This window comes from Stegodyphus dumicola, chromosome 8 (genome assembly GCF_044657685.1).
Source record: "Stegodyphus dumicola isolate Sdum_Otavi_A_Nest chromosome 8, ASM4465768v1".
NCBI classification, from domain to species: Eukaryota; Metazoa; Arthropoda; class Arachnida; order Araneae; family Eresidae; genus Stegodyphus; species Stegodyphus dumicola.
The window spans coordinates 193,506,002-193,531,298 of NC_140775.1; the positions used below are offsets into that span (position 1 = coordinate 193,506,002).

At 31.4% G+C, this 25,297-nt stretch overlaps 1 protein-coding gene across 1 annotated transcript in view; it reads left to right on the forward strand.

The window, feature by feature from the left end:
• Nucleotides 1–947: 947 nt before the first annotated feature.
• The window catches only part of LOC118193310 (XK-related protein 6-like), a 34,188-nt gene continuing 9,838 nt past the window's right edge, over nt 948–25,297 (forward strand). Inside the window, exons 1-4 of the mRNA XM_035364381.2 lie at nt 948–1,563; nt 2,757–2,974; nt 9,910–10,195; nt 23,198–23,429. Of these exons, the coding sequence (XP_035220272.1) occupies nt 1,094–1,563; nt 2,757–2,974; nt 9,910–10,195; nt 23,198–23,429 (1,206 nt within the window). The 5' untranslated portion in view covers nt 948–1,093. The remainder of the gene's footprint in view (nt 1,564–2,756; nt 2,975–9,909; nt 10,196–23,197; nt 23,430–25,297) is intronic.

Here is a 25,297-nt window from a genome sequence, read left to right on the forward strand (position 1 = left end):
TGCATTCAGAAAGTTTCAATAAATTTATCAGCCTGGTTGTATACATTAACACCGAAGACGTATTCCAATATAGAACAAAATTTAGATTTTTAAAGTTGACTTACCCCATTTCAAATGTATTTCAGTCAAACGTATGCTCGAAATTTTACACTTTTCAGATGAATAAAAATAATCGAAACAGCAATTCTTAATGTAATCTACACGAACACAAAAGCACTGCTAAATCGAAACTGTTACTCAATCCACTGTCGAGCTGAGAAAAAGACTACGGAACTTTACGATAGGCAAGTAGTTCCTTACAACACTGTCCGTAACACATATTTACTAACAAGTGAACTATTTATAACATGCGTGGAATATCGATATTTTATGTTACGGAAACGTCGTACGTTCTTCTTACACCGATAAGTAGCATTGGATCAAATCAGTGAAGTGTCTGGAATGTAGGAAAATGCTTGATACTTCTCTGACTCCGATCAGATTAACATTTATTTATTTTTTTTTCATATGGAACTTCACAAAGCTTAAAAACAGTCATTCTTCTTTTGATTCCACTGTGGTTTAATGTTGCCATTCTGGCGAAACAAAAATCAGTATCACAAATGATGTCGTCACAACGCAGTTCACTTCTGTAGATGAAATATTTTCGTTTTCAATTAAAGAGATGCATTGAAATAGAGACATTTCATCTCTTGCTAATTAAAATCTGAGTTTTACGTATGGGTCTTAAATGTGTTTTGAAAATTTTCTTTTTTCTGTACTGTAACATTGGAAAATTTCTTGAATTTTTTTCCCTGGTTGAAGCATTCCCTTAAATTGCTCCGATAAGTAGGAGCTCAAAAATGTTTACTTAGCGCCTGGGTGGAAAAAAAACCTGTTATATTTAAATTCTGAGACGGACACAGAAAGATAGTAGCTTTTAAACATCATTTGAGAAAGTTAGAAACATCTCAACTTATCGTTTTGTTTACTTTTCCGTTTCCTTCCCATAATTTTTTTCAGTTTTCCGTATTTCCCGTTTTGCGCTTTTCTTTATTTAAAATCTATAAACATGCTAGTAATATACAGCTGGACACAATAACAGTGTAATTGAATGAATGAAAAAGTGGCAATGAGTGAGCCGAATAAACCTCGAGATGATACTGCCACAGATTCTCAAGATGATTCAGATTTGGATGGTCGAATACCTAATTCGAAATTAGAGCGGAATTCTGGACCTTTCTTGAAAAAAATTAGAATAAAAGGCTATGATACTACTGATGCCTTACCGAAGACTCTAAAATTTACACTGCTTGACATTTTGGGTATAATAATTTCAATATGCAGTTTCTTTATTGATGTAGCCTTAGACTTACTGGTTGCAATCGTTCATTACAACAATGGCAATACTTGGTTTTTTACTCTAACGGTATGCTTTATTGCTGTGCCTTCTCTCACGATGACTGGTTTCAGTCTTAGGTGGTATTTAGTGGATGCTGATGAGAAAAAGTTGCCACCAGTTTCGATGCGAAGATGGACACTAAGAATCATTTTCTTAGTGCTACAGATGGGACCAATATTAAGGTAATGCTTTATGTTTAAATCTCTTAATTATTATTTTTAATATACTGCTATTCACTAATAATGCTTGTTCCGTTTTTTTATCAGAACAATAAACAGCCGAAGTCTGTAATAGAAAATTTAATAACTCTCAGAATTTAGATCAGTAAAGTGCAGAATCGCCCACTAATTTGTTTGGCGTATTATACAAGTGTAAGAAGAATTGGATGTTTGTCAATTTTCTTTGACTTTTTAAGTGAAAATAGGTGGATGTGTACATGGATAAGGTCAAGGGAGTGCGCAATGCCATTTTTGTGCAATTCTGGGATGCTTTTTTAAGTGAAAATAGGTTGATGTGTACATGGATACTGAATATGTGCAATTCTTAAAAACGCGCCAAGCAGTGGATCATTCTGCACTTTCCCCCTTTAGATTTAGAAAAGTTTTAAATAATTTAGTCAATTTAACACTTTTGTTTCAAAGGTGGCCAACTTTTGTATGTTCAAGGACCAAGTTAAGTTTTTGTATTACAGCAAACAGAATACTTTTTTGCAGATATTGTGAATATAGGTCAGAATAATATGTAAAGACTGAAGTGATATATATTATGAAATATTTTATTAAGTAAGTAAGCTATACAAAGGTAAAATGTAAACTTATACACAGGAATTTAGAATGCCATTTGCTGGTGAAATTATATTTATGGGTACCCCTTGGTGATTTTTGGCGGTACATGGATACCGAGCTTGTGCAATTCTTTGACTTGTTATTTTGGCTTGTATCCGATACACAAAGGTAGAGAATCTGGTGGTGATGACTTCAGTAGTTTCAAACCAATTGTTCCTGTTAGCAATTTTGCAGAAAAATGCTATTTATCTGCAGAAGTTTTATTTTTATTGCAAACAAATCCCACAAGTGTATCTTTTAAAATTGAACTTGAGTGAGAAAATATCACAATTTGTTAATAAATGTCAGTGGAACAAGTACAACAAAAAGAATGCATTAAAAAATGAAGGCATTGCTTGTTAAAAGGGAAAATTTGTTGTGAAAACGTAAGTACGAGGAATGTATTCAGATGATTTAAGTTTCAGTATGTGATGTTATTTATACTTTCATTTTATGGAAATCGAGTTGCTTTAATTTTCAGATAAATTTGTGTGATTATTGTTGTGACTCTATAAAACAGTTATCACATTTTTATGTTTTAACAAATTTAGATATGTAGATTCCTTATATTATGGTTTGAAAAGTAATCGAAGTAAAGGTAAAGTTCAAGAACAAGTGGATTTTTACAAGCTGATGATCTATGAGGATGCAGATGCTACATTACTACGTTTGTTTGAATGTTTCATGGAAGCTGCTCCTCAACTTGTACTTCAAATTTACATATTTGCACTGTCACATTCAGCATCCCCTGATGTTTATAGCTGGACAGGTAAATTTTTGAAAATACTTGAATATGCTTAATATTTTTATGTGGAGGGGAGATAATTAAAGAATGAGCCTTCAGTGATTGAATGAATGCATTAAAAAAGTAATTGTATGTAATCAGCGGTAAAAGTATAGTTTAGGGTACCCCTTGCCGATTTTTGGCGGTACATGGATACCGATTTTGTGCAATTCTTTGACTCGTTATTTTGGCTTGCGACGCCGCTACACAAAGCCAAAATAACAAGACAAGCAGTTGCACAAACTCGGTATCCATGTACACATCGACTTATTTTCACTTAAAAAAAACACCCGAATTGCACAAAAATGGCATTGCGCACTTCTTTTGACTTTATCCATGCACACGTCAACCTATTTTCACTTAAAAAAAATTCCCGAATTGCACAAAAATGCCATTGCGCACACTTTTAACTTTATCCATGTATACGTCGACCTATTTTCACTTAAAAAAAAATCCCAGAATTGCGCAAACTTGCATTGCACACTCCCTTTACTCTGTCCATGTACGCATTGATATATTTTCACTTAAAAAGTCAAAGGAGCACCAAAGTCTACAATATAGGCAAACAAAAATACATAATCTCAATAAAATACATTTTAAACCAAACAATAAAATAACATAAAAAAGGAAAAACATGTTATATATTTAAGCACTACCAAAAGCAAATATTCACATACCATGATTTTCGAGTTCGCTTCGTACACCCAGAGCCAGGTAAAAATCAAAATATCAATCGTACTCAAATGACTTTTTTCAAACCAGGTACTCTTTCTGATCGAACTCTTCACATAGTGACCATCTGAACCTTTCTTCCTACAAAGCCATTCAAATCCATCTAAACGGTTTTAACACACACCACAAAAACGCTTACAAAACATCCCATGATTAAAAATTTCCCAGAATCATGCACCGATTATGTCACAGTAGGGTTTCCATAGCATTCAACTACTCAGGCTACCAAAAATAAAACAACAACTTGGCGATAAGTCAAACAAAAACTTCACCATAATACAAAGGGTATTTTAAAGTCTACTACTCTACACGTAATTAGCTAAAAGCATCTAGTATTCAGTCCATAGCTCAATAACTTCCAATTTTTATGTCCAGAATGTGTCATTTAATTATTAGGGAAGTATTTATACTTTACTATTTGCTATAATCATGAATTTTCATAGTTTCTGTTCATAATTTACAAGTTTAAAGAAAGCTCTTTTTTTTTTTTTTTTTTTTTTTTTTTTTTAAGTATTTCAATTGTAGTTACTTTGTATCCAATAAGAGACTTAGATATATCAAAATTAATGTCTGTATAGTGCAGTGAATAAGTAATTTGAATGTACTATTGTTAGGCATCAAAACAGAGATGAGGAATTGAAGATGCTGGTATTTTTGTTTAAACTCAAATTGTAAAAAATTGAAATTAAAATTATATTGAAGGACCGAATGTAAATTGAAAATTAAGATTGAAACTAATATAAAATATCAATTTAATTGATATTTTATATTTGAAAAATATAAAATATTTTTATATTTGAAAAGATGAAATTGATTTTACAATGTGCACCCATAAAGTAAACGAACAAATTAAAAGATAAAGCCACAAATTAAAAAAGGTCACAGAATAAATATCTAATCTTTGGAATATGGTAACAGGTAGTTTGGCGACATTTTGGTAAGGCGATAGAGGTTACGGTTGATCTTTACGATATGGTAACAGGTAGTTTGGCGACATTTTGGAGGCGATAAAGGTTACTACCTGGGACTTTGGTAATAATGTGAGCAGTACTCAGTTCCAATTACGCATTATTTTGTGTGGGGAAAATGAGAGATCATGGGATATGTCATGTGATATTAATGGACGAATTACGGTTCTTTAATCGGAAAAGGGGGGAATTTGGACAAGTATCTGTGGATGTATATTATTAAGCTTCATTGCGTGTTGTGTGAAGTAGGGTTGAATAATTTTGGGATTGTATGGCGCTGTCTAAAGTGAATTGTAGATGTGATAACGAGAATTTTTTTTTATGAAATTCTATCAAATTGGGAAACAAAATCGTTCAGTAATTTTATTGAATCCATAATAAAAGTGTATCCACCATGTAAGGAAGATTCGGAAGAAGATTAGGTTAGTTAGACTTTGTTAAGAATGTGAGTAGTATTTAGTTCTGATTACGCATTATTTTGTGTGAGGGAAATGAGAGATCATGGGATATGTTATGTGATATTAATGGACGAATTACTGTTCTTTAATCGGGAAAAAATCTGGCAATTTTGTATTTGGCTTTATTCTGTGTTGTGTGAAATAGTGTTTGTGAATTTTTGGATCCCATGGCCGTAACTAAAGTGAATTCGAAATGGGTATTTAGTGGTATTGAAAAGGATAGTAATAAATGTTTTTTAAGGTTGTGCGAGAGAGAAATAAAGATGTTTTATTATGTTATTTATTTTACCTGGTATCTTGCTTTGAAAGATAAATATGATTTTAAAGATTCTGAAACAGAAGTAAGAAAAGTGTATCTGCCACGTAATCAAGATTCTGAAGAAGATTAGGTAAGTTAGTATTTTTAATTATTTGAGGATATTATTTTTATGCATTGTTGTAAATGTAAGGTGGAAAGGAATTTGGTATTATTGGGAAAATTGTTATTAGCAATGATTTAGTTAAAAGTAATTAGGATTGTAAGGTAATTTTTATTAATTTAATGTATGTGCTCATTTATATTTTAAGTAGTGTTTTTGAATTTAATTATATTTTAATGAAATGATAATTATTTTGTGAATTTTATGTTTGTAGGAATTTGGTATACGTTTAAGTTGAAATAAACGTGCATGGAAATAATTTAAATATTTGATATTAAGTATTTGTAATGCTTGAGGTATGAATTTGTTGGTGACGTGTATAATGTAATAGATGATTTAGAGGTAAAAGTTTTTGGATATTCTATTTATTTTATATGTGGAAATGTTCATATTTGTAAAGGGTAAATACTTTTTCGCGATCATGTATTTTCATATATGTTCTTTTTACTGGGTTTAAAGATTGAGAAAATTGTCATGTATTTTCATGAAATTTTTGTAATTTATGAGAAAAAAGCAGTGTACATGGATATAGTGAAGAGTGTGCGCAATGCCATTTTTGTGCAATTCTGGGATGTTTTTTCAAGTAAAAATAAGTCGGCGTGTACATGGTTTATGTGTATGTGTTATTTTGAAAAATGCATAAGAAGAATGGTATTGTGCAGTTTCTCCTAATTTTGTAGTGAATATTTGTCATGATTAAGCAGTTTTGTTTGATAAAATTTCTAGCATAAGTGTAATTGGGCTAGTACATTGTTGGAAGAAGTGTTCAGGAGATAAAAAGAAAAGAAACGTGTCTTTACTTCGTGAAGACAAAATGGCGGCGGGGAAAAAAAATAGAGGGTTGCTGTAGGAGAGTTGGTCGCCAAATTTTCGCCAAAAATTGCCAAGTTACCATAATGTAAAGATCAACCGAGGTTACTAGCTAGGACTTTAGCAGTGTACATGGATAAAGTCAAGAGTGTGCGCAATGGATGTTTTTTTAAGTGAAAATATTACGTGTACATGGTGACGTGTACATGGATACGGTGTATGTGCAGTTCTTAAAAACGTGGCAAGCAGTTTGCGATTCTGCACTTTCTCCCAATTTTGCACCTAATCTTCGTCATGATTAAGCACTTTTGTTCCATAAAAGTTCTAGCATAAGTGTAATTTGGCTAGCAGATTGTTGGAAAAAAAATGTTGAGTAAAAAATTTAAAAAAAAAAAAATGCCTTTACTTTGTGAAAACAAAATGGCATCCAAACAAAAACTAGCAGGTTGCTGTAGCAGGGTTGGTCGCAAAATTTTCTCCAAAAAATTGCCAAGTTACCATAATCCAAAGATTAACCGAATAAATTTGTATTTAGGAAGAGTGATATCTCAACTCTTGTTAAAGTCGGTTTCAACTGACTATTTTGTCCTTTGCATATCAAAATGCCAGAGTCATTTTTATATATTAAGAAGACATTGTACAAAAAGGTTTACTTCAAGATGCATTATAACATTAAATGTTGTTACAAATTAGTTAAATCTGCTATCGAAATGCTGCAGATTATTTGAACAGTATATGGTGATGCATCATTATCAAGAACACAAGTGTATGAATGTACACTGACGAGCCAAAAAACCTGGTATGCCTAATATCGTGTAGGGCCCGTGCGAGTATACAGAAGTGCCTCAACTTGATATGGCATGGACCTCAACTAATACCTGAAGGTGTGCTGAAGGTAATTCACACCATAAATCATGCAGAGCAATCCAGAAATCCATAGGAGTGGTGATTTTTTCTGAACAGTATGTTGCAAGGCATTCCTGATATACTCAATAATGTTCATGTCTGAGAACTTAGATGTCTAATGGACATGTCTAAAGTCAGAAGAGTGTTCCTGAAACCACTTGGTAGCAACTCTCCACGGATGTCCTGCTAGAAATGTCTAAATCCATCGAAATGCACAGTGGGCGTGAATTGGTGCAGGTAATCAGGCAAGATCTTTATGTATCTGTCACCTGACAGAGTTGTATCTGGTCGTGTCAGGGGTCCCATATTACACCAATTGCACATGGCCCATACCATGACCCTTATCAGTGGATTCATGAGGCTGTCTTCATAGCCATACATGCCCATTCACCAAATGCAATTCTAAATGAAACTCATCAGATCAGGCAATGTGCTTCCAGTCATCGCCAAACCAATGACAGTGTTGCCGGGCCAAGGAAAGGCGTAAAGCTTTGTGTCTTGCAATCAACAGCGGTACACAAGTAAGCCTTCAGCTCCAAAATCCATTGAATAGTTTGTACGCTTGCACTTCTTGATGCCTCAGCATTGAATCTGCAGTGATTTGAGGAAGGGTTGCATGTCTGTCACATTTAATGGTTCTTGTCAGTCATGATTGGTCTTATTCTTTCGTGAACTTTTTTCCAGCCGCAGTTGATATGGGAGATTTGATGTTTTACTGGATTTCCGATGCTCACAGTACACTCGTGAAATGGTGGTATGTGAAAATAAGCTGTCATTGTAGCACCAGTGACCAATCTAACAAACTGTTTACATGTGGATGCAAAAGCGTTGAAAATGAACCAAAGATACGGTGCCCTTCAACTTCAAAGAATGATAAAAATATGTAAAAATTTTTCTTTGGTAAAAGCTGATAGACATATAACAATTCAGCAACTTTTAGACATCTTCAGATAAAAAAACTGTAGGTTCTCTTTACCAATTCCCAATTTTTTCTCCCAACAGTTTGCCAACCGTTATTTTTATTTCATATCTGTCATATATTTTCTCTCGTAAGCATTCCATTGCATAAGAAATGTAAAGTTCAATATTTTTTGGAAAAGGACTGCAAGTAAGAAACATATAAAATTGGATTGCTTCTATTTCATTTATCAGCAAAACTAGTGAATGCATCATGCAAAATGCAGTAAAAATTAACGTGCGGTAAACAAAGCTTGGAACTTTCAGCGAGAAGGCATTAAAATAAAAAAGCTATGCCTACCTTAGTCAAAACTAAATATACAAAGAAAAAGAGTCAGATGGGATGTATTGGGAGTGTATTGGTAGGTGCTGCCTAATGTATAAGCACTACATTATCTTATTTTGTAAATAAATATATTTTAAGAAAATAACACACAAAATGATATACCAATATCATAAGAATACATTTTTTTTTAATTTTTACTTATTGTACATTTTCATAAATGAATTTTTTAATTGATTGATGACATTTGTTATAAAAACTGCACTGAACAACATTGAATAAAATAGCTTTTGTCATAATTTAAATTTTTTTCTGAATAACACATTTTTAATCGTTTTTTAATCAATCTATATTTTTAATCGTTACTGTCTTTTTCCATGCAGTTCTTTTTTACAGCGTATTTGTGAACACATTTTTGAAGTAATTGCTTAATTATATTTATTCTGGGAATATTTTTTATTTCCTTATGATGAGATGAAAAAAAAATTGCTGAAATTGAGTTAATTTATCTCAAAATGTGGATGTTAAATGTCTCAACAATTTTCATCCATGTTATAAAAGAATGTAGAAAATGTGAAAAACTCCAAAAATAGTGTAAAAAAAAGATGTAGAGAATCAAAAGGAGAGATTTGTATGCCTGTTGAATTTCAACTATCTTTTACTGTTAGAATTCCAAAAATTCATCTTTGACATTTTCGAAGGCAATTTTTATCAAAACTTGATTTTTGCACCTGTTGGTTTGCAGAAGCATTAATATTCAAAAGTTTTATCAAAGTAAATGTAACATTTTAATGTTTCTTCATTATTTCATCATTTATTTTCTTAATTTAAACTTAATTTACAGTTAATATGATAAGATACGTTATGCATTCTAGTAATTCTTGATTTGATTTCATGACCATGTGCATGTGAAGTAATTTAATACTTGCTAGGTTACTTCATATCATTGAATATATGAAAATTGAAGCAGCTAATAATTTTTTGTGCTTTCATTTCAATTCATCATAAAATAAAATTGCATTTTAAAGTGTGTTAAGTTTCAGTCTTTTGTAATCTTTAATTGATATTTAATTGATTAATTTAATTAAATATTTTTAATTGATATTTAGTTGATTAATTGAATTAAATACTTTTTAATCACATTAAAAAAGTATTTAGAACTAAGTTCAAGCATAGAATATTGCAGTAATAGTAACCTGTGCTTGAATTTCATTCTGAGCGTTAGGACTTATTGCACCCTTAATTTTTTTTCATTTTGCTGGATATTTTTCTTTAAAAAATATTTCAAGTAATAATTGTAGAATCTGGTCTGTATACTGAATATTGTTTTTAACTATTATGTTTGTCTCTTTTTATATATATATATATATATGTTTATTTATTTCAGAATTAATACAACTTGTTTCCATGTGCTCGTCTTTGCTGTCTATGGCTTGGGCCTTAGCATCATACCAACGTGCCTTACGTTACTCTTTGGAAGATAAAAAGAATATGACAATATGTGGTACAGTTGTGCAAATTATTTGGAGGTTCTTTGATATTGGTGCTCGTGTTCTTGCCCTGGGCCTATTTGCCTCTGTCTTCCCTACTTATCTCTTCATGGTGTGTGGTGTACATTATATGATTATGTTTACCTGGATACGTTATATGGGAACAGAATTTTGTGATAATCAGTAAGTATAATAACAAATTTACATGAAAATTTAACAAATTTTCATGTAAATTTTTTCTATTTTCATCTACTTGAGCTTGTGAGATTTTATAACTTATGTTATTTATTGTATTACATTTTTTGGAAAATATTATTTCATGTTAAAAAGAAAATGGTATTTTTTGATTGCTTCATCATATGCAGTAATGATATAATTAAATACATAAAATATTACTTTAAGATCTATTTTAGATAAAGTAAAATATATCATAGCTGTATAGCTGTATGTTTATGTAATAAAATCTGGAAAGTCACCTAGCTAAGGTGATCTTGTGAGTTTCCGGATTACTTTTCACTCAGTTGTAACCATTGAAGCTGCTAAGAAAAGAACATTATTAAAAAATTATGATTCAGATCACTTTTTAAATAGCTTTTCTTATATTGAGGAGACTAGCACCCTGTTGGTGAAAGCTTGAAAATTTTTTGTTAAGCAGTGAAAAAAGATGCAAGTTTCATAGCTTTAGAAAAATGTATTATTTTAAAAACTTCTACAAGTAGTAGATGATCTTTAAAATTGTTGGTGTGGGAAGTTGTGATATTACTTATGATATACTGAAATTGTAAAATTTTAAATTTTTTGTTTTGCTTGTTAAAGATGTGTTTTCTTTTGATGATTGACTATTAAAAATCCAAACTACATAAAGTATTTAGAAAAAAGTAAACTGTAAAAATACCATGAGAATAATTACCACAGAGTAACTGCAATGTGCAGCAGTGAATGTCTTGAAAAAATTATTAATTACAGACAAGACACAGCTGAACTGTAGTTCACAATCCCATGTACCCTCTAGCTCATTAAATGCAAATTGCTGGCTGAAGGAAATATGTTTTTCCACCAAAGTGGAAGAACTAATTTTTAACATATTTCACTTGTATATAGTTTTATCTGTATTATATTCATGTGTTAGCATTTACTAATTTTTATTTTTATATAATTTAAGAAACCTTTTTCACAAGCTTGCAATAATCTTCTTTGCGGTCCTTTATATACACCATGGGTGTCAAAAGTGTGGCCCAAACACAAATTATGAAAGTATTTAAATCTGCAAATTTTTATTAAAAAAAATAATTGTTTGAATTCATATATAATGGATTCATTGGTATTTATTTTAAAATAAAAATTTAAGTAAACACATCTTAGTAATCATGATGTATTAACTGCAAAGTGACATTTAACCGAAAGAAAAATTTGAAAATGTTTCTGTGGTGGAGTTTTATAAAGATTATCTACCCCACAATAAATATCCTAATTTTTACAAGCATGCTTTATTAATGTCTTCGTCCTTTGGCAGTACCTATATTTGTGAACAATTATTTTCAACAAAAGCAAATTCATCCATCTCATTAACTTGAATTTTTTTCATCTTTATGAAAGCCAAACTAAATGAAACAAATCTTTTACAAATTAATAATAAATATGTACCTATACATACCAATTCAAATTTAAAAAGTTCATAATAAAAAGAAGTTAATTTATTTTAATAAAACAACATAGAGCTAATTTTTATTTCAGATTGTTAAAAAATATTTTTCCTTTGTTAATCTTTTCCTGCAAATCTTTTTCCTTTGCAATGCGGCCCTCAAATGGTCATAGTTTAGACACCCATGATATACACACATACAGTCAAAAGTCTTTAATCCGGACTCGTCGGGACTTCGGCGATTCCGGATTATCGATTTTGTTGGCAGTGGTGATAAAGGCAAAGCATGTTTTGCTTCCCTTGAATAAAGCTAAGACTAAACTAAATAAAATTCAGGCTTTATTTCGTAAATAAAATAAAAGAGCTAACACTGTAGCCTTTACATTTAAAATCATTTGATTGAAAGCAAACTAGCATAATGCTAACTGATAATCACACAAGAGAACAAGAACAAAAAAATTTCGCCGATACTGGCGTACATATATATTATACTCGGCCAACCCGCCGATCTTGACGTCATCGGCCAATCAGCGGCAACCACGTTAGCTTACCGCCGATCGACCTCCGATCAAAATTTGCATGTGGAAAACTAAAGCCAACAAACGACCCTCTTTTCCCCATTCAAAGACAAAAACAAAACTTTCACAGAAGTTCATAGTTCAATTCTATTATACGAAAACACTTATTGTCTTTAAACACTGAAAACATCTAAACAAAACTTTCTTAAATTAACAGCAGTCGCTGCTTTTGTAAATAAGTCGGCAGTATTTAATTTACTGGTGATAAATTCAAGGTCAAACACTCCATCATTTACTAGTCTTCTAACAAAGTGATATTTTACGTCTATGTGCTTAGTTCGGCGATTTTCTATTGGCGATCTAGAAAAATCAATGGCAGACTTGTTATCACAAAATAGTTTACACTCTCTTAAATTAAACTTTAAAATTTCATCTTGTAAGACATTTTTCGTCCACATTAATTCCTTCGCTGCTTCAGATAAGGCGATATACTCCGCTTCCATGGTTGATAAACTTACACATTTTTGTTTAACAGTTTTCCAGATTACCAGTACTTCATCTAAATATAATATAAATCCTCCCATGGACACGCAGTCATCTCTATTACTTGCATAATCAGCATCTGAATAACAATATAAATTTAGATGTTTAATCTTTGATAAGTTTAACTTATATAATTTAGTACTATTGAGATAACCAAGCAATTTCAACAATGCCTAATTCCAGGATTCTCCTGAAATTGTGATAAGATATTCACAGCATATGTAATATCAGGCCTTGTCCTGTTAGCTACAAAAACTAAACATCCTAACAGATTTCTAAAGGGTAATGTATGCATTTCCGCAACTTCTGCACTTGTAGATGGACAATCTAATTTTGTAAGAATAGTGCCCTTAGCTATGGGAAGTGAAGTTATTGGTATCTGGAAATGTTTAAATTTTTCAAAAATTTCTTCGATATATTTCTGCTGATGTATAAAAACCCCATTCTTATTCTCTAAGAATTCAATTCCAAGTAACGTTTTAGTTTTGCCTAATACTTTAAGATCAAAAAAACTTACTCAGCTGTGAAATTACTTTATCTATACTATATTGATCTTTACTAAAAATCACAATATCATCTACATATAACAAGAGAATTACATTTGAACCCTTATAAACACAATTACACCATTGTATTTTCTTAAAATGTAGATTTTCTAAAGTACTTTCAAATTCACAAAACCATTCACGGCTGCTTTGATGTAGACCGTAAATGGCCTTGTGTAATAAACATACTTTATTTTTCTCTTCGATAAATCCCTCTGGTTGGGTCATATATATTTTCTCATTTAGGTTTGCATATAAATATGTGTTCTTTACATCTAACTGACAATTAGTCCATCCATATAAACATACCAGTATAGTGAAAAATATTCTTATGATTGAAAAATTTACTACAGGACTGTAAACATCATCAAAATCTTCACCTCTTTTCTGCCTGAATCCCTGTGCTACTAAGTGTGCTTTGTATCTAACCGCTTGATTCTTTTCATTTCTTTTTAGCGTATAGACCCTTTTGTTTCCTATTATAGTTTTATTTTCTGGCTTTTCGACTAATTCCCAAACCTTTCTTTTCTTTATTGTGTCGATTTCTTCTTTCATTGCCTTATCCCATTCTTCGGCATTTACTGATTTTCGTGCTTCTTTAAAATTTTGTGGGGTAACTATTTCTACGGCATTTGCCTCTTCAGACACAGAGCTAGTCTCCTGTTTTACGAAATTAACTTTCCCCGAGTATTCATTTTTTCCACTAAAATCGAACTTATCTTTTTCATATTTAATATTTCTTGCCTCACAATACTTTTCAATATCATTATAAGATCTAAAACGGGTGTCTGTTCCCTCTACATAATAATATATGTCTGTACGTGTTTCATCTGGCCTTTTAACTGCTTTTCTTTGCCAGTTTAAGTCTGATACTTCTTTTGGAGTAGATTTGTCATCTGTCAACTTTATTTCTTCTCTAAAAATTTCCTGTTCTTCATCTGATTCTGCTAATAGCTCAGATTCCTCTAGTCTTTTAAATTTAGGTTTTGATTTCTGTTCCAGGATGCCATTTGCTGCATACAGTTTTTCATCGAACTTCACATTACAGGTTTCTATTAATTTGCGTTCTTCTGGCAGCCATATCCTATAACCCCTAGTTTCCTTCGCATATCCTACCATGATTCCTTCTTTGCACCTTATTTCTAATTTATTCCTAATCTGTTTTGGCATGCCAACATAGGCTTTACAACCAAATACTTTAAAATAAATAACACTGGGTTTTCTATTTAGGAACATTTCATAAGGGGTTTGGTTGCTTTTATGACATACTCTGTTCCACGTATGTACGAAACAGCCAAGAGCTTCTGCCCACCATTCTTTTCCCATTTTACCATCATTAAGCATAGCTTTAACTGCGTCTAATGCCGTTCGGTTAAAACGTTCACACACACCGTTCTCTTCTGGGGTGTACGCGTTCGTGCGTCCAACACTAATTCCATTTTCGGCTAAGTACCCTTCGAATTGCCTGTTACAGAATTCCCCACCATTATCGGTGCATATACTTATTAGTTTTCTATTCGTCAGTCTTTCCATTTGCCTATGATAATTCTTAAAGTTGTAGAACGATTCATTTTTATTTTTCATGCATATCCACTGTTACTAATCTACTATAGTCATCTACATTAGCAAGAAAATATTTACTCCCACCCTTAGATGAAACTGGTAGTGGGCCACAAACGTCTAAATAAACCAACTACAATGGTTTATCCGATCTCTTCGGAACAGATTTAAAAATTATTCTACTAGATTTAGCAATAATGCACGATTTACACCTCTCTATTGGTTTTTTAATTTCTGTTAACCCTTTCACGCTTTGATTCTTACTAGTTTTCTTAATATAATCAAAATTTACGTGGCTAAATCTCCGATGCCATAGCATTGCATCGTCTACTTTATTTAACTTTCCAATTTCTGTACCATAACCAGCTTCCCTTTTACCTGTTGCATATCTAAATGGTTTCACGTGATAAAGTCCGTCATATCGTTTAGCGTAGTATAATCTATCCCAATTATTAAAGTATATCCACATCTTCCCTTTTGAAATCACAAAATGAGCACCAGCCTTTTCTAACCTTGCTCCCGATAATAAATTTCTTCTTAGATTTGGATTATATAACACATTATCTAACTCAATCCAGTTTATTTGATTGCCTACTTTTACTGCAAATTTGACAGTACCCTTTCCTAGTACTTTACTTTCACAATTTCCTACAGCTAAAGACATACGTATATCGTTTATTTCTTTGAAATTTGTCATTAAATTTCTATTATTACAGAAATGAGTTGTAGCTGCAGTATCTACGACCCAATTAAATTTATCTGCGTTACCTCATTTATCTGTAGTTGTTACATAATTTTCTACTAACATTAATTCTTTATCTTTAAACTGTCCATTTTTATCGTCTATTTTAAACTTCTGATTTTTACTTACATTTTCTTTACATTGAGCAATTAAGTGCCCAAATTTATGACATCTGAAACAAGGTCCTATTCTCATATTCCCCATCTTTTTCTTAGATTTAGTTTTATTTTCAACTTTATCTTTCCCTGCGTTTAAACTAATAGTATTAAACACGCTTACCTTGCTGTCTTCTAAATCGGCAATTACCTGGCAAAGTCGGCTTTCTTCCCTTACCAGCTCTTCAGCAATTCTTTCCAGCGTAAAATCTTCGTCCTTCCACCTATAGATCAATTGTACAATGCCGGAGTATTCCTGGGGTAATCTCCTTATTGCCTGGAATCCTTTAAAAAGATCTGCCAAGTTGTGACCAGCTTCAGCCAACTTCTTTGCAGTCATTCTTATCCTTGTGATGAATAATCCCATTTCTTCATTTGGCGTATATCTAATACTAAAAAATTCATCCAGTAACTGAATTATCCTTGCTGTAGTTTTGAGTTCGAATTGCTTCTGTAGAACTTCCCATGCTTCTTTACCACTTGAACATTCTTGTATCAGCGGCCTGAACTCAGCTTTAATTCCGTAATATAATGTAGTGAAGGCTCTTTTCTCTCTCAGTGTGAACTCCTGCTTTTCACGCCTTGTTGCACTTTTATCTAATTCTTCTTCTTTGTCCTGTATGAAGCTCCAACAATTTCTATCCAGTAACAGCATTTTCATGTCGACTTTCCATCGATCCCAGTTGTCATGGTTTAACAACTCAAAACCTTCAGGTAGTAATGACATCTTCAATTAAGTGTGACACAACGATTTGAACAAACTTCTAAGACAGGTCAGCTTCTTTGCGTGGATAACGGCCCTCTTCACCTACATTCCTTCAATGCTGAGTTGAACTGGATGACTGATTAGCAGTTGGCGCTGGGCCCATAACCCTGTTGGCAGTGGTGATAAAGGCAAAGCATGTTTTGCTTCCCTTAAATAAAGCTAAGACTAAACTAAATAAAATTCATGCTTTATTCCGTAAATAAAATAAAAGAGCTAACACTGTAGCCTTTACATTTAAAATCATTTGATTGAAAGCAAATTAGCATAATGCTAACTGATAATCACACAAGAGAACAAGAACAAAAAAATTTCGCCGATAGTGGCGTACATATATATTATACTCGGCCAACCCGCCGATCTTGACGTCATCGGCCAATCAGCGGCAACCACGTTAGCTTACCTCCGATCAAAATTTGCATGTGGAAAACTAAAGCCAACAGATTTTTCCAGATTATAGATCATCAGTTTAAATCTGGTAAGATCGCATGCAGAAATTATAAAATTAAAAATATGAAACCGTAATTTATAAAATAATGAGCAATTATGATCTAAAGGGTATCAAAATGTACAAAAAAAAAAGAAGCTTAATATTTATTTGTTTACTTTATTAAACATTTCTTTCAACGCGCGCATGTGTAAAGCATACATTACGCATAGTCGAAATTAGAAAATTGCAACCAGAAAACTATTTGATTTGTATTCGTGATATTTATAATGACGAGGAATTTGATTTAAATCATATCAAAGACGGAGTAGATCGAGATGAAATACAACATTTAGTAAGGAATTATAAGCCGACTAAAATAAAAACATCTGCCCTGAAGATAACGATAGTGCTGACAGATCAGCTTCCAGTTCTTTGCTTGCCGCGACGTTCCCCCCGCAGAGCAGCGTGAAATTGATAAACAGATTTCGGAACGGTTAGATAAACAAAGAATATGCCTTTATCCATTTTTTGTAGCAATTCCACTTTTTGTTTGATGGACATCAAAACATACTTTCGTTTTGTAGATCCTTTGGGAGCTCCAGCATCGGAAATTCTATTTGACATAATCGAAAGTTCAAGCTTACTTTTATAAAATTGCTTTTACAGTCTGCAAAAAATAATAAGCCGGATCCAATTTGAAGATTAAGGAACAACGCAATCATCAACATTAACTGAAATAGATAATTAGATAATTTTAGCTTATACCGTCCGTTATTAAACGCGCACGCAAAAACGTATTCTACGCTTGCGCAGACGCATATGCAAGTCGTAAAGGTCTTGCGCGTACATGTAAACGCCTATGCACATGCATCAACGCGGGGCATGCGCAGAAAGATTTTAGCTTTGAGGTCCGGATTATAGATCATTCCGGATTATGGGTGTCCGAATTAACGACTTTTGACTGTATATATATTTCCTTTTATATATATATATATATATAGTATACAATATTATAACAAATTATGAAACTAAATTTATGTTTATATCAGTAACAACATTATTTAGGCAGACAAGAAAACAGACCTGAATTAAAAAGAAAAATAAGTTATAAAATTGAAAATCTGTGTCATCAAAGCAGTATAACAAAGCAGAACACACCATCACCCATTGCAAGCAAAAATTTATTTTGAAATTTTAGTCATGAATAGATAATTTAGAAGAGGAAAAAATTTACTGATCCTGCTGAGCTTTAATGTTAGTTACATTACACAGTTCATGTAAAATTTTTAAAGTGTCATTTTCTTTTCTGCTGTACGAGATTTTATGTATAACAAATGGCATCAGGATAAAGTTAAATTTTAGAAATGGCATACTTTCAGCTGATTTAACAAATTTTTTCCATGGCAGAGAAAATTAGTTAGAAGACATTGACTTATGTATTAGCAGTAATATATTAAGCATATACAACCATACTAAGTAGTTCTTTCAGTATTTATTACTATACTGAAAAAACTACTCTCCACTTGTTTTTCCTTAGTACTAAATACCATGACATTCATCTTCATTATAATAATAAAAGTCTAAACAGAACATATGATATTGTTTACTTGGGCATTCATTTAGACCCAAAATTATCTTGGAAAAAACAAATAAATGTAGCCATTGATCTACGACATTTGAGATCTAAACTACTGAAACGTCTAGCTGGTATTACTTGGAGCTCGACCCAAGATATTTTGTGTACATCCTATAAAAGTTATATTCGTCTTGTTGTTGAATATGGTCATGAGGTTTTTATTGCCTGGGATTCTGTTAGAAACAAGCTCTACATTTTCCAAAACAAGATGTCGCGATTGATCACTAATGGTGCAGTGAATCTTGCTGAAAAAAATCTTGAGAAGAAAAGAAAATTTTTAAATTGCTATAAACCAGCAAGTGAACGACTAAAGGCGCATAGATCCTTCTTTTAACTGTATATGGTCTTATGATATTCCGATACACAGTTATCAGGTTTTCTCGCAGGAGTGGAATCCCACTTTAAATATAGATAAGCTACAAAAACACCTGGATTTTGTTGGCAGGGTCAACAGACACCTTTCTAATCTGAATGAGTTAAAAAATGCTCCTCAGTCTACTATGCATTAGAGGTACCCTCCCAGACAAGTGGTTCCATGTTTACACAGATTATTCAGCAGAAAATATGGTAAAAAAAATGCTGGTGTTGAAGCCTATTCAAATAATTTTAATATTAGCTGTCCTGTTGAGGAGCCCTGTGAGAATTTTGATGGAGTGATAGCAGCTATAACATATGCAATTGATAAATTAAAAAATAGCCTAGATCAAAATATTGTGTTTTTCATTGATTCACAAGCTGCTGTTTTGTCACCTATTTTAATTATAATGAAAATGCCCGGGTTCATTCTTGTAAAATGAAATTTTTTAAGCTAAGGGAAAACAGAAAGAGTAAAATCTGACACATTATATTTTTGTAAATGGGCAGACTTGCCAAGTCTGGATCCCTGATTCTCCTTTACCTTTGTGTAATAAAATAGGTATATATAAAAATAACAAAATCTGAAAGGTTTCAGATTTTAAATTACGTCCAAAGGGGTGTATTTTTTTTAACATTTTGTGTGTTATTTTAATTTATTAAATATCGTGTCTGCGCTTAAACCATAAAATTCAGTTCAACAGCAATATCGCAAAATAATTTTAAAATGAGCATATCTTTAGAATTTCCGATACAGAGTCCGATACAGAATTTTTTTTTCATACAGTGTTGCGCTTGCTCGCTTTGAAATCGTTTAGATTGTTAATCAAAAAGTTGTTGAAGTGTTACAAAATATGGAATCAATGAAAAACAAAATTCAAATTAGGGCTTCCACATGCCCATATTGTATGAAAGATTACATAATTCAAATTTTGATGGCTCTAGGTACCATTGTTTTATCACAATGCGAGAAACATTCTTGTAAAAATACATTCATGCAGATTCTTCATTATTTAATTTCTTTAAATATAATACGGGGTGATAATATTTAGTGGCAACAATTTGAAAAGTGAAACAAATCTTATCATGAATCGATGCAAAATACCAAAATGAAATTAATAGTCCTTCTGGGCAAATTGCCCCTTTGCACTAATAAACTGAAAAATAGCAGAATATTCTTATATGTTGATGCAGCATTGGATAAGAAGTAGAATATCCTGCTCAACAAAAAGAAATAATGAACAAATTCCCCAGTTCCTTACCTTGAGGTATAAGAGTTCTTTGCTTTCATTTGTTACTTAGCCATGATTATTTACAGCAACATTTATATCGGACTGGAGTTCAGGATTCAGCTTGTTGCCTTTTGTGTCATCGGGGTGATATGTATATTGACGATTTCAAGAACTGCCCTATTACTTTTACGTTTATTAGACAACTCTATCAAGGCTAATTTTTACCCTTTCTTTTTTACACTCTCATCATTTCACTGGCCTACTTGTCGACTAATAGCAGAAATGCCGAAGATGGGTGTAGGTTTAAAAAAAAATATCTTCATTTCTTTAACAGTAAAAATTTTCTTTAATAATATGTATTGTGTGCATAATAAATGTATTTTTGTACTTACTATGAGATCTACTTAAACATCTAAGTTTTAGCAACTGCTCAAGGGGATAAATATTTTCTTTTGGAAAACTCAACCTTGTGAGGAGTAGCTTTATTTTTGTAATGTAATTAAAAAGTGGAAGTTGATGTTGTCGCAATGTATAATACTTTTCTAATTAGTAATTTAATTTTTTTTTAAATTATATGATGTGCATTTTGTAATTTCAGAATTTTTGGTACAGGATAATCTTCAAAGTAATGACAAATTATTCTGGCTCTTTAACTTAATATTGTGGTTGGGCTATTTTTAGAAAACATGCAGAAAGAACATGTTAAAAGTGTGAATCGAAAGAAAGATGCATTGAAAATATGTAGTATGAATCTATGTCTCTCCAAGTAATGGACTATATATAGCTTTAGTTTTCACTGATTAAAATGAAATATGACAGTTCAGATTGTATATAATAAAATTCATTAAAATAAATTGTGATCTTCATATTTCAGCTGTGATTTTTTTTATTCAAGTGTTGATTGCAATTTCAACATAGAAGTTTTCTATTTCATCATAGTTATTTTCGTTCTTTCCGGAGAAGTATGTGTAGATTAACAAATTAAGTCCCTTGATTGCAGTTTTCAGGTTATTGCATATTTACTCAGAAATAAGACCTCCCTCTTTACACTATATTTTGCACAAAAAATTTGGTAGGTTTTTATAAATTGAATAATCTGATAAATGAAGCTGCAGAATGATTGTGAAATGTTTAATTAAGCAGTCTTACTATGTAGAATAATTACATAGCCTAAATATTTATATAAAAAAAAAAAAAAAAAAAAAAAAAAAACCATTCACCTGTGTGTGATTTCTCCAGATAGATAGATATATATAGAGAGACAGAGATTGTTATGTTGCATAATTACAGCTAATTGTTATAGCCAAGTGATTTCAATTTAGGCCTATTCATCTACTAACTTATCACAAATAAATAGGTAACAATGTCCTTTGGCCCACAGCTAATGATGGTGCTATTAAGGAAATTCTGTAGCAAGGGTTCTCTTAGCCCTTTTTGCAGCATGCAACCCTTTCACCACTGCTAGAAACTCATCTCCCTTCTTTTTAAAACTTGGAAAATACATATATGTTTATTTAGATTTATATTATTCTCAATGTGTTTTATTAATTGAAAAACAAAAAGTATACAAAAGGGGATAAGTAACAAAACATGAGTAAAAATAGTAAATATTTAAAAAAAAAAAAAAAAAAAAAAAACTTTTTTATATTCAGAAACAAGACTAAATACTGAACAGCTAAGTAAAATGTTGACTATATTCTTCCCTGGTTGGAGAATCTATATTTTGTGGGAAGAAAAAAAATTGTCTCTCTCAGAGTCATTGCAGGACAAAATAAGTATTTGCCTATACTTTTATTTCATAAAATGTATCTTAAAATGTGAGAATGATGTATTTACAAATAAATATGGTGTTTTAAAAGACCACTGTGCAGTTTTTCAGTTTCAGTTTATTCACATTAAAATCTGTAGATAAGATGAGAAAACTTTTTAAATGATATGAAAACGTTTAATTTTGTATCTCGGGGGAGGAGATTTCTAATGCATTGTAGAAACTTATATATTGTAAAAGTATTTCCCAAATTCCGAGCATGAACAACCAATGTTATTTGTTTATTGAAACATTTTTACTCTGTTCACAAACTGTTTTAGAGTTTTGTAAATTAGTGTAAAATCTAGTTACGATTGTTAAAACATGTAATTGTGGCTCTTGAATATTTTTGAATACTAATCTATATTATTGACATGAAGTTTGTCCTCTCCTTCTATAGAGCAATAAAGCCATGTATCTCAGAAAGTGGTTTTATGTGCTTTATCATGTCAGCCATAAAAGTTGACTATCATTAAACCATAAAAGTTGGAGAAGATCCTGCTAAAGTTGTTCCAGTTGTTTCTGAAAAAATCACAAGCGACATCTCTTTATTTAACAAGAAATCAGTATTCGACGCACTTCACTTTTATGCTTCATAAAAAGGCTTTCTTATATTCCTACTATTTTTTTCAATGATTTTACCAAAAAGTTTATTCAGAATGCCCACAGTAAAATTGTTCCAATCTATTACTGGTTAGTATTAATGGTCAGCTAGTTTCAGCTGACTTGCTGAAATTTGGTCATTTAAAAAGTGCAGTTCCTTGACAGAATTTGAAGTTTCTCATTCTGTATTGTTAGGCAAAAGACCATATTTCTGAAAAAAAGAAACTGGTGCTTTCTCTGTCATGAGCTGCAGACTTTATAACCCCATTATAATTAGTTATGACCCAAAAAATTCATCTATCACTGATCAGTGAAAGCATATAAATCTATCAAGTACTTAAATTGCACATGTTACTTGCATAAATGAGTTTGCTACTGACTGTTGAGACTGGTGATGTCCACATCACCAGTCTCAACAGTCTTTATTAGAAATTTATTTTTAAACATAATTTATCGGTATTTTATAAATAAATATGAGAATTTTAAAATGATGCATAAGATTAAAGTAAAAAATCATGTGAATCAAAAATAATTGTATTTTGTTAAAAGTGTGTCTTTTAATAATATCTTATTGTATATTTATGAAGTTATTATTGTTAATAAATTTATATTTTATTAATTTATTTTTAATAAATTTAATAATTAATCTTTTTAGGTGTGAAGAATTTTTATACAATCTTGTTCTTGGAGTTTTATTCATATTTTGCTACTTTAACCCTAAGGACAGTCCTACACGCCGTCGATTTACATTTTACTATGTATTATCTTTCTTGGAAAACTCTGCATTGATGAGTGTATGGTTTATTTATTGCCCTGCCCATGTTACTTATAAATATCCGGCCATGTTTATGCAATTTTTGAGCTTCGTTTTGGGTTTGGTGATAATGGTAAGTATCTTAAAATATATTTTTGTTGAATAAATAAAGCATTTTAAGTTAATTGTACGAAGCATTTAATCAATAGATTATGTAGGTTAAATGTATAATGCATTTAAAATAATTTATGAAATATTTAAAGAAGTTTTCATGGAATGTAATATAAATGAATCGAAAAGTATTATTTTCATTTTGGTTTTTTGTCTCATGATCTTTCTTGTATATTTTGGGGGCAAAAAGCAGAGAAATTGATTAATATTCAAAGCACTATTGACAAGTGGAAACCATTTCAATGTAAATCTTAGTAGCAAGAACATTCTGTGATCACCAAAAAGTATAAAACACATTACATAATACTTGCAGGTGTTGTTAAAAAATATATTCAGTGCATGTGGAAGCTAACTAGCGCACTTTATGTATGCAAAAATGTAGTAAAGTGGGTCAAAGAATATTAAAATTTTAAAAGATATAATAAAGTAGGTGAAAAGTAAATTATTTATTAAATTTATGAGTTCTGATTTTAAATTGAAAGGGGTAAAAATGCTAAAATAATATAAAATATAGGTAATATAAAAGCAAAATACAGTCTTATATGTATGCAACAAAATGTATTGAAGAGCTAAAATTTAACTTCTTTGTAGTCCTAGATAGCCATCAGGGCACATTCTCTGAAAGTACGTGTATGTCAATCCCAAGGTACCCATGCTGTTCAAGCCCTCTATAAAGGCATCTCCCACCTTAGGCAGATAACCCTTGTCATTTGCTGTATTCAAGTAGCCTAAATAGAATTTTCATTATATATATATATATATATATGTTCATGAAAGTTGAAAATAGAGTCACCTAAGGTGGAAAAAGCTGTATCTGTGATGAAAGCTAGCTTGATATCACATGCAGATATAACTGCTGTCAGAGCAACAAAGCAAACATATAGTTATTTTATTTTATTTTATTAAGAATGGGCATGGAAGCAATATTTATGTACCATTGTATAATGTAGTTTGATGCCCCCCATCATAATTGTGGCAGTCTTCATTTCAGACATAATTAGTGTAGAAGGAAGAGAATTATAGTCCTTTTAAATCTTGTCTTTTCTTTTCCCCTTTCATGAGTATTTTTAAGACTAGTGTTTTCAGTGCTTTTGCAGTATTTAAAACATGGTGTTTATTGTACTGTAATTTCTTGAAGCTTTACTTGATATTTGATAATAAATATGTAGTAATTTTCACTGTTGTGTCATTAAATGAATATTAACCCAAAGTTAGAGAATTCCTTACTTTTACATATATTAGGAGGGAGAGAAAATGAAAATACATTGTACATCTTTAAAAAAATGCATATAAGACTACATTTTATTATTGCTTTATTTAATGCTGATGTTTGATGTATGTAATTTGGCATTTAAACTTTAATGTTTTATTTATGATACATAAGTATTTCATTGTATTTAGCATTCAGTATTGTTGCGTGCCTACGGGTTCGTTATGAAATGAATGCACAAGTCTGATGAAAAATGAACAAAATTTATTATTATCACAATAAAAATGCTTAAATTTCCTCAGATGTTCTTGCAGTATTACAATATCTCACAGTAGTTATCTTTTAACTACTCAAATGTTCAAGAGAACTCAATTCTAAACAGCTAAAGAAAGCTAATCCGCGAATTCGCTACTATCAACAAGAGCAGTTTTCTAAACAAACTCTTAAAACAACAACAAACTAACTAATCATCGAATTGAGAGGTTTTCCTCCTTTTTATAAGATTTTAAATTGCATGCGAGAATTTTCTGGAACTTTCTCGAAATCAAAAAGAGATATTTATTTAGTTAATGTTAAATGCACGTGCTCTTGTATTTTTTTATTTTTCCAGCTTAGCTTTC